This window comes from Uloborus diversus, chromosome 5 (assembly GCF_026930045.1).
Source record: "Uloborus diversus isolate 005 chromosome 5, Udiv.v.3.1, whole genome shotgun sequence".
Taxonomy (NCBI): Eukaryota; Metazoa; Arthropoda; class Arachnida; order Araneae; family Uloboridae; genus Uloborus; species Uloborus diversus.
This window is the reverse complement of record NC_072735.1, coordinates 106,263,094-106,277,937: the sequence shown is the minus strand read 5'-3', so window position 1 is coordinate 106,277,937 and position 14,844 is coordinate 106,263,094. Positions and strand designations below refer to the sequence as shown.

At 34.4% G+C, this 14,844-nt stretch overlaps 1 protein-coding gene across 3 annotated transcripts in view; it reads right to left on the bottom strand.

Annotated features, from left to right (window-relative positions):
• The window catches only part of LOC129222732 (dual 3',5'-cyclic-AMP and -GMP phosphodiesterase 11-like), a 166,847-nt gene that overhangs the window by 49,973 nt on the left and 102,030 nt on the right, over window positions 1-14,844 (bottom strand). For all 3 annotated transcript variants that reach the window (XM_054857264.1, XM_054857266.1, XM_054857265.1), the window contains exons 5-6: window positions 12,966-13,116; window positions 4,564-4,722 (exon numbers count right to left, since the gene is read on the bottom strand). In XM_054857264.1, coding sequence (XP_054713239.1) covers window positions 4,564-4,722; window positions 12,966-13,116 — 310 coding nt within the window. The remainder of the gene's footprint in view (window positions 1-4,563; window positions 4,723-12,965; window positions 13,117-14,844) is intronic.

Here is a 14,844-nt window from a genome sequence, read left to right as displayed (position 1 = left end):
TTTGAAGAATCGGACATTTTAAAACTTTTATTAAAAAATAACTATTGGGAAAATGAAAGTCTTTTCTGAGTCCATGTTATTATTATTTTTTTTTTTTTTGCTGATTTTATCAATTTCAGTGACAAAACGTACTACTTTTGACTGAAGGAAACAACCCCATTGACATGAAGAATTTCTTTTACAGTACTCTTTTTACATTTAGGGTTAATATAGAATACCATACAGTGGGCAGTAAATGTCAGTTGCCTATTTGGTCACCACTGTTGATACACCGAAAAAAATCTATGAAAGATAAGATGTTTTTGTTATTTAATTGTCAACGCATTATTTTTTATCACTTTGCCTCGGTTTCAAATAAAACACAGCAATTAGTTCATTCATGTTTATGCAATTCGAGTAGATTTGCAATACTTGCAAAAAGAAAAAAACTGAGTCACGGCAACGTTTGAATTTTCCACCTTGCTTTCGTAATTGATGGTTCCACCAATCATTTCGATAAACTTGATTTAAATTTTTGATTAATGACTTTAATGATTGTTTAAGTCATTCATCATCAGCTTCGCTACTGTGAGTCAGAAATAAATGAGCAGTCGTTCTGTATTCATTTAATAGTATCATCATTGTAGCATTTGTTTGAGAGCTATTATTCTGTGGAATGCAGAATGATGCTAGAAAGATCATTATCTTCTGGAATGCAGAATCATTTCAGAACGATCGTTATCATCTTAATTCCACAAAAAAATAATCCCAGTACATTTTGAAACTAAGTGAAAGCAACAAGTATAAATTTCACATTGTATAGTTCTCCTAAATAATTCCAGTTATAAAAAAATTTTTGCCGCCTGGCAACACTTAAGAGTTATGGTGCTGTTTCAAATTACCAAAGCATATTTGTCGCATGTATTTACATAAAATTAAAAGTCAAATAATATTAGACCTCTAATGGTATTTGATACAAATTGCAATCAATCATGACAAACATGAGATATTTATAAGGTCTCATTGAAAATTTAAATTAATTTTTTCATTGAATTGATTCGAGCCATATGATTCGCATAATTCAATAGAGAGCACAAAGATCTAATCACTTGCTCCATAGAAATACATGAAATTTATCTACAAAAAAGGAAAAGACAAAGTGGTAATGTCTAACTACCTGTAATTGACACTGCACAAGCAAAGCTGGACCATGGAGGATGACCTTGAAGCGAAAACATCACTTGTATTATTTGCAATAAGTTGGTTGTTAATTTTGTAACAAATAGGATCAGCGAGAACGCGCCTCAAACTATTCGGCGCTTTCTGGCTGATTCTACTTATTACAAACTAGAAAGTCGCCCGTCAAGGTATGACGGGTGAAAATTGCTTCTCTTCTTCTACACTTGAACGAAGCAATGGCATGTTTGGTAATATTTTGATACTTGCAATTTTTACCCTAACCCCAGTGGATTAACCCTAAACTCCAGTAGATAGCGTTCATTGTTTTCGTTTCTTCATTCCCCTGAAATGACACAGTTTTACCAGTAAAACAGTTAAGTCACCGGATCGAGTTCAACCTTGTCACAATAAAGCCTTACCCTGCATTTTAAACATTGCCAAAACACATTATCAAATTATCATGCCGTGGCGCGAGTTTCATCGTTGAAACACGTGGGTTACTCGATCGTTGGCTATTATTCATATGAGGATGATACAAATGATGTTTCCGCTTCAAGGTCATCCGCCATCTCTCCGTGGTCAAGATTTAATTGATACTTATAAAGAAAAAGTAAATTAACAGAAAAAACGAGGCACCAAACGATCAGCTAAGAATAAGTATAAAAACTAAACTATCATTTTATCATTTTGGAAAATTTTGTATACATATTTTTTCTTCTTAATTTATTGTTTCATAACAAGAGAAAGTACTGGGTGTTTTACTATAAAAACTTTTGGAAAAACCCTAGAGAACTGGTAAATAAAAAACATTTGAAATCTTCTGAAGCAGTTAGAAAAGGTATCACATTAAACTTTGAAGTAAATGGAATAAAACATGCAAATTGAAAAAACTGCTTCTAGAGAGAATGGAGGGAGTTGAAGTTAAGGTTGCATCTTTAATCATTTGTCTCCCCACGTTGCTACAATATTTAATGGCAAATAATATACTTAATGGAAACTAGAGACATCCATAAATGAAGAAATACAATAAATAAATAAATAAGTAAATCATAATATTAAAATTCACAGAAAACGAGTAAAGGACATGTTTCATATTCGAACGAATCTTTTTAACCTGCTCCCACCCCCTTTTAAGTGTTAAATGTTCTCAAATAAGTAAGACTTAAACACACATATTGATACATTAATAGTTGTTTTCTAGATCTTTATTTATCAATTCATTTCATTGCTTTTCGAACTGTACAATTTCATACTTATTTCATGATTTATGTTTGAAACGAGAACACTGCGGCATTAAAATGTGCTAAAGCAATTTTTAACAATTACGCGGTAACTTCTCTCACCATTATTCCTCACGCACTTTAAATACCCTTTATCTTCATTGAATTGGGTGCGTCAATACTTTGATAACAAGAACAATCAATCTAAATGGAGCAAGTGGATAATTTAAAATCACGGTTTACACGAATGGTGTTCGGAGATCAGATTATTGAGGAGAAAAAACCCAGAAGAATGAAATATTGCTTCAGAAATGATTGATTGAGGCTTCTGTAACGCAATTAAGAAATATGGATGCGATATTTTTTCAAACATCTAGATTTTTGCCAACACATCGAAGTTTCTACTATAGAAGGAGTAAAAAAGTTGATATACATATATATATATATATATATATATATATATATATATATATATATATATATATATTTATCAAAAGATACCTATAAGCGTTAATATCAACAATGGTTGCCTGTGTACCATTGCAAAAATAAAAAATGTTCGGATCACTAAAGAGCCAAGAGTAGTAATAGCTCGTAAAAGTGATATCTGATAGAAAATTGGAAAAAATCATGCGTTTTAAATTCAGCAATTTGGTACAACGGTACACTCAACTCTAAAGCTCTGTCTAGGGGGGGGGAGTGAGCCAAGGGGATTGGCATTTGCCCTTCCTCCCAGGATTTGAAAATGTAAAAATGCTTTTACATATGAAGTGGGCGTGATCTTGTGGTTTTCGATAAAATTAGCATAAAGTATTCACAATTCCTACCCAGGAAAAATTTGAAATGTCGGGTCTAGTGGAGATCACATTTAAAACTAGTTGCTCACAGAAATAATTTGAATGAACAGTTGAAGTAGTGAGAAGCAAAGGGATGTAAGTGGAAAAGTTAAAAATTTGGAGGTAACCAGTACGAATGGTTGCTAAACCTCTCCTCTGTCTTGGGGCAAAAGATAGTACTTTTAGCTCAGTTAGGTTATGTTATACAGCATGATTTAGAAAAACTTTTCAAGGAAAGCCTACCTAGGACCTTACCTATAAACGCGTTTTACTCAAAACTTGAAGATGTCTACTTACATTCGCCTTTTGCTGCTTTGCTGTTCATCGACTTTCATTATCTGTCTGGTTCACACAGAATCTGCTTTGTCTACTGCGCATCAGCATATTCTGTCAGTCAAATAATCTGGAGTAACTTATTGACTCTGGGGTAATTTGCTGAAACATCTGTTTAATTCATGGATACATTTTCAGCAAGCAGAATTTTGTTGCATCTCCATATTTTCTGCTGCATAAGTATGCCACTGGTATGTTACCAAACTTTCATTTTTAAGACTGTTGAGAACAGCATCGGTCCTTCTTTCGTTCTTGATTTCCCCGATCACCCACCAGAAGAGAGTTATGAACGAAAAGGGGCAATGCTAAAAATATTTGGTGGAACTCACTTCTTTTTACAAGTCAGGTGTCATGGTTGACGAACTTTTATTAGACCAAAAAAGATCAGTTAAGGTTAATTATATCTGATTTAATTCTAAAAGTACGCATTCAATAAAAAAGATGGTTTGAAACCAGTTTCTTAGATTTTGCATTATTTTTACTATATTAAACCAAATATCTCCGGAGTCGAGCCCTAAGCCACGGCCTAGTTGGCCTAATTCAGTAACCAGGCCCCGGGTAGTACCATTACAGTGTTCAAAAGTCAGTTCAAATAATTGAATCTTAGGCTCGGTGATTGGGCTGGAATTCCAGGAAAAACTTCCATCTTAGAGGACAAAAAGTGCATATGCATTTGTCTGAAAAATATCAAAATGATCAGATTTCAGATTTTTTTTTTTTTTTTTTTACATTCTGCGTAGTGCGTCTACTACTGACAATTTTACTGTTAAAAACGTCAAACGAAATCTAATATGATTTCATATTGAGTTGGGGAACCAAGCCGCAAATGGACAACTCTCCAAACCTGATTTAAAAACCGTATGAAGAAATAAACGATGCTGCTACAAACAGAAACAAGAGAAACCGGAATATTTGTTACAAAGATTCAGAATTGATGAGCCTCATTATTCTGTCGTGCCTCTTAAAGAGTAAGCATTGCCTGTTATATATGTACTGATTACATTAGAATAACTTACTTTTTCATCAACGTCTGTAAACGGTTCTTCGCCACCGCATTTGTTTATGATTTGCGCCACTCCTTTAACTTCCCCATCTACATCTACTATGGGCATGCATAACATATTCCGTGTCGTGTAGCCTGTCTTGAGGTCAACTTGATCATTAAACCTGGAATCCTGTGAAATATTAATAATGAAAAAAACATAATTTTGCATTAACAACGCAATTAATCATGAACGACATAGTTCTGAAAATCGAAGTCACAGGTTTTATTGCACACACTGCAGAGATTTTATGGTTATGCGCCTTGGTGCATTTATGAAATTAATTCGGATTTCATTATTCAAAAAGAAATGGGGGGGGGGGACATCTACTGCCACTATTCAAAGTATTAGCTGCGTATAATTTATACATTTAAAGCTTATGCACGATTATCTGCGGGTATAAATGACATTGAAAGATGACAAGGAACTTATTGGTGTAGATGTAGATTTTTATCTTCTAAGATTATTGCAAATTTGTTCAGAATGTTGCTTCCAGATGATTTAGAGGGGCGCAGCGCCTTGCCCCTTTTTTTGCAGTGTTTAATGCTCCTTAGGAACGTGACATCAATGTCGATGTCTTCCACAAAATGTCGCTGCTTTCGCCATTGATTTATCAAAATCATAATAGATATTTTTTCTAATGATTAATTTAATGCTTAATTGATGCTTAACATTTGGAAAAAAAATAAGTGCAAGAAAATATGATGATTATACTTATGCAAATACAGTAATAATGAAAAGCTGCATTACACTCAATGATTTCGTCGTCTATCGTTTTGGAAATAGTTTTTGTAGTTACATGTAGTAGAATCTATTGAAAAGGTTAACAAACCTATTTTCCTGAAAACTGTCAAGAATGACTGTTGGATGTTTCAAAACGCTAAAAATATTTTATAGCTTAAGAGCATATTTTGTGCGTGTATTTTTTTAATGTAATTAGAGAGCAATTCTTCCTTTTATTTTCATTTAAAATAATTGATATTATTCCTATTTATTGTTACAATTGTTTTTTGAGTAAATTTATTTTTCAAGTATCCTTGTTCGAAAAATATTGTCTATTGGATCTAATCAATTTCTACAAATTGTTGCTTTAAGTTGTTGTGTTTTTTAGATTTCAAATAAAAGTTGCTACAAAATTATTCTTATGAATATTGCAACAAAATTTGTATAGAGATGAAATTTTTTTGTTTTTATGTGCTTTAGTTGCTTTAATCTTGTTAAATTTGGAGTCCATTTTTCAATTTTCATTCTAAACCAAATACATTCTGGAGAAAAACTTGCAAGCTTAGCCACCAGTTCACAAAAAGTTACATGTACTTGGCAGTGGCGCACACAAGGGAGGGGTCCAGGGAGTCCGGACCCCTCCCATAGCTCTTGCCTTTTTTTTCTCGATTGATTATGATTCCATGTATTTTATACGTAAAATAATTCCAAACTAAGTTAACAACAATTTCAGTTCTTATGAGTGAAAAATTAAAATCCTCTTGTTGAAAGATTTTTTTTTTTAAATGTGCAGCTCTCCCTATAACGAATTGCACAAACGAGAGATCTTTCTCGAATTTGAGAAAATCTAAAAACATACTTAAGGAGAACTATGTAGAATGAGCGTTTAATGAATGTTCTTGCACTTTACTGAATTCAAGCAATGTCATCATCACCACCATCACACTGAGGAACTTATAAATACTTAAATCGAAAAACGAACTAGAAAACTAGATTTTATTCTATGATATTTTGTAAGATACAGATCGGTGTCTGTAAATGAATACACTGTAATAATCAGGTTTTTAATTTTATAATTACAGATTAGAATGAGATTTTTCTTGGTCTTCAGACTTGGTGCTTCTTATATCTGAATTTGCTTCGCTGTTTTCATTTTTGAATAACGAGAAAAGTAAATGCATAAATTCTTGGGCTTTTTGGTGATTTAATTTAGTGCTTGTTATTAATATTTTTTTATTAATTAGTTTTAATTATTCATTCAATGATTTATTTTTTTAGTGTTTTTTGTTCTCGAAAATCTATAAAATCAAGTGAATATATTTGACGGCATATTGGGGGAAGTATATGAAAATGGGACTTATAACTCTGTACCCTCCCCTTGCAAAATTCCAGTGTGCGCCACTGGTACTTGGCAATCGGTTTGCGAGATATCGCCAAGCAGACTTCATTTTTTGCCTCCAAATTTGGTGTAAAATCTCTTCATATCGCCAAGTTTGGCGACATTTTTTGGAGCTTCCTTTGTCGTCTGAAATGAAACACTTATCGTGTCTCCCTAGGCTCTTGATGCAATGTAACGTGATGGTCAGTGATAGAGTACAGAATTAATATAAGCACAATTTGGAGTCAGCCGACTCCTACCATTTTTTTTGGTTTGGCAACTGAAGGTCCCAAGAATTCCCTTCGTTGCAGTCTCTTCGTCTCGAAATGAACGGGTAAGGGAGTTCGTCATGACTTCTGCTTTACCTCAATGACGTGAAGGATAGGAGCTTCTATTTTCCTACTCGATCCCCATGATGCATCGAATAAAATTCGGAAATAAATTTCAGCTAGAGCAATATAACGTCATTAAGTTCTTTGAGCCAGCCATTACTGAGCTATTAATGAATCCTAACTATTGCTACTGGAATATAGATGGAATATAGATTATTCATTTTAGTGAAAAAGCTAACTCAACCCCCCCCCCCCCCCACCGTGTGTTTTTCATGAATCTTCCTTTTTGCGCATTGAAGATATTATTTTTACTTCCTTTTACAAAAAAGGATGTTTTGCATTCGCAAAAAAAATTTCACTCAAAAATCGGCCTTAATTTTCATTTTGCTCACCCATAAATGAATGTTGAGTTTTTTTTTCGACCCGACCACACATACATATGTACCTAAGTAAATATAGACGCCCGAAATATCCATTTTGAAGTTTCCCGAGTTAATTACAAAGAGTTTTCTCGTGACGTCTGTATGTACGTATGTATGTGCGTATGTATGTCGAAAACTCAAGAACGGTATGTCCTAGAAAGTTGAAATTTGGTACGTAGACTCCTAATGGGGTCTAGCTGTGCACCTCGTTTTTTTGCTTGCATTCGGGTGTTTCTAAAGGGGGGTCTTTTGCCCCTTTTTTTGGGGGGGGGAATCATTGTTAATTTCAATGTAAACTCAAATGGTGTTTCAATTTGACGGACACATAGCGATATATCGCCAGTCTTTTGGTCGCCAAGTTTTGTCACCAACTTGGTGAAAAATTTGCCGATTTTTTTTTTTTTAATATATATATATTTTTTTAATCTGGTTTCAATGTGGCCATTGTTGGTGAGATTTAGAGGGAGATAGAATCACATTAAAATTACAATAATAGGGAAATAACATTAAATTGGTGTAAAAGGAAGTCATGTGATGCACACATCAGCTCGTTATCTCTGAGATGGCATAGCGTAGGAGAATCACGCCTCCGAGCCATAGTTTTCGGTTTTACTCGGAAGCCTTATCTATTCAAACGAATAAGGAACGTCATGCCAATTGCAAAAAAAAAAAAAAATCTAGATTGTAATGATCCCCCCCCCCCCCCCACTACACATTCATTAAAAAATTCTGTTTGTGTAAGTGCAGCTGAAGCAAAAACTCGAAATTGTCGTTGAACATTGGGCCTTTATTACTTGCTTGTTATTACATTTTTTTTGACGCTTTGAATGAATTTTAATGTTTGATGACGGATATCTGGAGTCATTTCGAAACTGAAATGGGCCGTAAAATAATATTTTTAATAATAAAGACTCCTTGTTAATTTTTTAAAAAAAGTTTTAATAATTTTTTATTGGAATAAGAAAACGAAAAGTGAGCCAGCTGGAATATTAGAACTCTCGCAACAATGCAGCCGTTCTTGATATTTTTACTTCCTTTTACAAAAACGGAAGCATTGTATTCGCGAAAAAAATTGCACTCAAAAATCGACCTTAATTTCCATTTTGCTCAACTCCGAATGAATATTTAGTTTTTTTTTCGATCCGACCGCACGTGCATGTATGCTTAAGAACGTTTAGACGCCCGAAATATCCACTTTGACGATTCCCGAGTTAATTACAACGAGTTTTCTCGTGACGTCTGTATGTACGTATGTATGTATGCATGTGCGTATGTGTTTATGTGCGTATGTATGTCGCTTAACTCGAGAATGGTATGTGCTAGAAAGTTGAAATTTGGTACGTAGACTCCTAGTAGGGTCTAGTTGAGCACCTCCCCTTTTAGTTGCATTCAGGTGTTTCTAAAAGGCTCTTTAGCACTTTTTTGGCCGGAAATCATTGTTAATTTCGATGCAAACTCAAGTGGTGTCATAATTTGGCGGACACTTGGCGATATATCGCCAGTCTTTTGGTCGCCAAGTTTTGTCGCAAACTTCGCGCCAATTTTGGCGATTTTTTTTATTTTAAATCTGGTTTCAATTTGGCCACATTACCATTGAATCACATTCAAACTGCCAACATTGGGAGCTTTTATCTGTATGAAACGTTTTCTTTGCTTCGGTTCGCAATAAACTTGGGGTAAAAATATTTAAAGTGTTTCTTTGCTTACTCCAAGGCACTGTTATCATTAAATTGGAGTAAAAGGAAGTCATGTGATGCACGTATTTATTTTTATCGTATTTATTTAGCTCGTTTTATTTTTATTTGGCCACATACACTGGACAACTAATTCACAGCGGTTGCAACATGTGAATTGATGAAAATTAATGTGCATTGGGCATTTTAAGCAAATGGTTCTTTGGCAAAATCTCCGATTTCATCTACCAAACGGTCCTTTTGAGGGCCAAACCAATCTGTTATTGCGTGCTCGAAAAAAAGGATTTATTCTGGGTATATTTTCCAATTGGAATAAGTTTATGTAACGGCTTGCTAAATTTTGTGACTGCTTTTAGATCGAGATATACAGGGTGTTCCGTTTTCACCTGCAAGACCTTTATTTTCGCAACTGTTAGTCCTAGATGTATACTTCAAAAATGTTCAAAATCAGATGCAGAGTTAAGATATTGAAAGTTTGAAGCAAAAATAAAAATTAGTCAAAAAATACGAAATTTAACTTTTTACACGAGCCCCCAGGCAGGGTTGCCAGATTTAAGAACAGTAAATACGGGACAGGCTTCTAGAAGTGAAAAGGGGGGGGGGGATATTTTTGAGGTTGAGGGCAATTACTGCATATGATGTATTTTTAAGGGGTGCTTTCCTGCGTAGAACGTCTCTTCATGATAAATCTGAAAAATGCAATCGTAACTGAGCATTAAACTTTAGAAAATGTCGCCGATCAAAGTATAAAAACATTTTTCATTGCGATTGACGACGTATGCGCAAAGATCTACTTTTATTTACATTTGTCAGTGGACTAAAGGAAGCAATCATTCGGCTTCTCATAGTTTGCCGCCAAAACAAAACCAAATTAAAACGAAAATAATTTTTGCGTTTGCTGCCACATGATTTTCTTATTGCTCTTTATTCCACAAATAATGTCTCGTTTTGTGAAATATTGTTATTAGCTAGAATACGGGACGGTTAAAGTCCCGTATGGAAGTTCATCGGGACGCGGGACAATTTTTCAAAATACGGGACTGTCCCTTGAAATCCGGGATGTCTGGCAACCCTGGCCCCAGGTCCCATAACTAATATTTAGGGACATTTTCTCCATTGATAAGTCATTTCAACGGAAAAAGTTTGACATTAGTACGACCAATATTCACCGAACTATGAAACGCAGCGCTTTGTAACTTACATCACTTTAAACTCGCCATCAGTCACACTTTTTGGGGGAAAATATAAGTTAACAAGAGTTTAAAATTATATGTGTGCATATAGTGTGACTTTTCAAATTGTTCGAGTTTTTGTAGTGTGCTTTTGCGTATCATGGCATAGCATTTGCATTTATTTTGCTATAGGAATGAAAATATAAATACTTATTTTATTTACTTCGACAACCTGACATTCCTCTGAAAGGGTGATAAATTCCAATGTCATCTCTTGTATGGTCCCTTAAAACTTTAAACTCGAATGTTTCCTTAAGTTTTGATCTCACAAATGTCAAGTTTTTTTGTGTCAGTAATAGTTTTCAATGGAGATTATTTCTCTAAATATAAGTTAGGGGACCTGGGGCCCGTATAAAATGTTAAAATTTGTATTTTTTGGCTCATTTTTATTTTTGCTTCAAACTTTCAATATCTTAACTCTGCATCTGATTTTGAACATTTTTGCAATGGGAAGGACGAACGGTTGCGAAAATAAAGGTCTTGCAGGTTATACACCTTATATAATGGTTAACTAAAATAGTTTATATTCATTAACATTTTTTTCACGCATTTACAATATTTTATCAAAATAGACACTAATATACTTTTCCTCACAGTCACAAAAGTTGGGTGAGCCGTATCTTGAGTTTGATTCTTTAATAAAATTGTAAATTGGAATTGTAAATTCCTTCCTTAATCTTTCTTCTGATATATGATTCTGAGTATTTTCATTTGAAACCGTTATATGCATTTTGAATACCGTTGTAGCTGCTGGGACTGGTGAATAGTTTAATACAAACCAAAGAAAGTTTCTGCAAAATGCATTAATTTGAGAAATGACCCACACTAGTTAATATATATTTTTAAAGTGTTTCCAGGAATAAGTGACACCAATCCTTCGATCACTAACACTACGTAATATTCTGATATTCTGCCGTGTGCCAGTAATATCTGCAGAAATGAGTTTCCGATATATTTGAAGAAACGTGTTTTGGATCCAATACCAGGGCCCGATCAAGCCAAACTGGTGCCCAGGTCCTGAGTAGATGTTGGTGACCCCCCCCCCCATGAGAAAATCCGCACAATTTTTAAAGTCAGTGTTTCATACTAGAAACCTAATATACTAGAAACTACATTTTAAAGGAACATGACTACATTTAAAAGGAAACCTGAGATTTGAATACCAAACACTTGATAGTCACCATACTAATCACAGTTAAAATTGTCTTACCTTAAGGCGAAAAAAATTTAAAAAACAATTTAAAACTGCAAAAAAAAAAAAAAAAAAAAATCTTTCTAATTCTGACATCAAGCTTTAAAAAGGTTTCTTTCTGGCTTTAACAGAGGCAAATGTGTCAATCAAATAATCGAAATCTATGTTTGATGTCACAGAATTTTCAATGGTCAATAAGAAAAACGCCTGTAAATTATCCTGAGAAATCCAGCTTCCAAATGATTTTTGATTATTTTCAAAAATGAAATGGAATGTTCACTGGAACAGCTGTTGAAAGGTAAGACGAAGCTGCAGGGCTGAATCCACATTCGGAAATGTAAGTGTAATGTTTAATGATCTTATCCTTTTTAAACATTCTGCAGGAGAAGGGTTACCTTTTGCAAAAATTTAAAAGTGTGTTAATTCTTCTGTAAAATGTTCATCTATGTCATCCGAGTAATTTTTTTGAAATTCCAGAGCTAAGGGACAACGACTTCTTTACGCGAAATTTTTTTAACTTTATGAGTTTTTGAGCTGATTTTTAAACAATTTTGAGCCCCCTCTACCTTAAAGTTGAGAAAAAGTAAAATGAGCTTTAAAAAAAGAGAAGGAAGTAAGTAAGTGAATTTAGGCTAGGATATTTTGGTGCCCCTAAATTTGTGGTGCCCAGGTCCACGGACCAGCCAGACCGTGCGTTAATCAGGCCCTGTCCAATACTAGTAATAAGTTAAGGGTAGAATTAGACTTTTTTTTTCCGTATTTCTCAGTGGAAACCAATAAAGCTAACGGAAAATAGATAAAGAAAGAAAAGAAAAATTTGTAGTTGGTTGTAATTGTTGGCCTGATCGGTAAGGCATTCGATTTGGGGCCGGAGGGTCTCGGGTTCGATCCTCGCTGGTCGAAGATCCACCGACGTCATTAATGGTGACTGGGCGACGTTAAATATGCTCGTGGTCACAATGTCCTCCAAGTGAAGCGATACCTCTGGGGGTGCCAGACCAGAATGTTATTCGGCTCCTGGCCTGGTTCTGAATTCTCGAACTGTCCATAGATGGCACCATTATCTGTTGTGTTGTCCACTGAAGGCAAGGCGCCTGGTACGCTGTTCTTCATAGTTTGAGGGCCAGAGGTCCCTTTGATAAGTGACAATTTGTAGTTTCTGCCATTTACCTGCCTAACCCAGTATTATTCCATCCTTATTTATTTTTCGGAAATACAGCTGTTCCTTGCGTTTTGAAGATGTATCAATGAAGGAAAAAAAAGTCCCGTGGCAGTTCTACGTTTGTACTTAAAAAAATTATCGAAGTTACTTGAGCTTATGAAATTGGCATTTTGCTATCTTTTCTCTTTAATATAAAAAACTAGCAACTCGACTAGAGATAGTAATAGCTGCCGTCCATACCTTATAGCAATCTGGTATATTCAGCGCTTCTTTACTTTCCGCAACGAATCCAACAATTCCTGTACCCCAAGGTATGCTGATTTCTTCTTTTTTTTGCATTTGCTCAATAGTGGAATTGCATGAAACGTCAAAAAGCTGACTAACGAGACACCTAAAAGAAGAAAAAAAGAAAATATTTGTATCAAAATGTGAGTTTTTTGTGTTTTAAGTTTTTTTTCTTGAAATCTAAAGTAAGAGGTAGCATTTTTTTAATTGAACCAAGAACCAAATATCAGAGACTGCAATATTAGCAGAACACGAATTACTTTTCGTTTGTATACCTTTCAACTTCCTTTTCAACCAAAATTCTCTTTCTTGAAAATATTAAATAATTTTTCGACTAATCAGCTCCGTTCATAGAAAGAAAGATTGCTAAGTTTCGTTGCACAAACAGTAGCACATTATAAGCGTGTGGTAACAAAACAAGATCTGTCATCTGCTAGTGTTCGTCAAATCTTGTCTGCATAAAAATTTTGTGAAACAATCTTAATTCAGTGACTTGATCGATCACTAACTTAAAAAAAACAAACTGAAAATTAGTTCGTTACTATCATTCGAAGTTCACAGTGAGAAAATGAAAATGTGTAAATGGACAATCTAAGGTACTGGTAGAGGGTTTTCTACCCTAAGAGTTGTTTTTAATTTTTGGCATTACTTTTGCAAGTATTTTTTTCACTGTATATGCTGTATGTGTGATTATTTTTATTGTCAGGAAAGACATGGGATTAAAGTTTATTTATTTCTCAGATCTGACTATATTTTATGTCTCAATGTGTTGGTTATTACATTATGCTATCGAAAACGGGATTAAAGAAAAATGCTTTGTTAATACTTTATTGTGCTTAATACTTAGCTTTTAGTACAAAACTTCAACAACTTGCAGAGTATAGGTTGGGTCTTTTACCCAAAGTCCTTTGATTAAATTGGTGATACAGTAGCAGACGATGATGTAGGCATTACATTTCGCCTACTGGATGACTTACTCTTCTTAACTTTATCCAACGCCCGTTCTTGGTCTCTGGGACATTCGGAAAAATTACTAGAAGAGAATGAATGAATCTACTTGGCTTTCTTAAAAAACGCGCAGTCCTTAAACATTGAAATAGTAGTTAATTTATCAAAGAAAATTTCTGTCATGGTGAGGTATTGAGAAAAAAAATTATCATAAATGTTTAGGAGGAAAAATTAATAAAAAGTAGACACTCCGGCTATGCTGGAGGAAGTTTGAGTGCTGGAGAAGAATTTTGCTCGATGATTCAAGGAATCGTTATTGAGATACTTACCCTAAGAAGAAGAGCATTACTTTTCATATCCGTTCTTATTTATTTGTTACGAATGGGCTAGCTATGATGCGATTAGTTCTCTACCCCTGCAATATCTTCGAATTTTGCAATTAAAAAATATATTAGTCTAGAGAAATAGTCAACATTTATAGCATCAAAAACTCACTCTTGTGCACGTATTAGACAGAAAGGAAACCATGCAATTTGAACACTTCTAAATGTCACCTGTGAAAAGACGGAAGAGAGGCAGATCCGTCATTTTTGCGAGCAGAGGAGAGGCGGAGGGGTTACTCGTCTGCAGGCCCGTGCTGGGTCTCCGAAAAGGGCGGTGGAAAGACTAGTTGGGGGCGCCTATATTTTTAGGTGCATGTTCACATATATATATATATATATATATATATATATATATATATATATATATATATATATATATATATATATATATTTGGTGGGGGGGGGACAATTTTTTTCCGGAAGAAAGAAATCGCTTTCTGGGAAAGTTCTTTTACTTTTTTTTTATTCAACTCCCCCAAATGCAATTTTGTTTACCTGTCTCA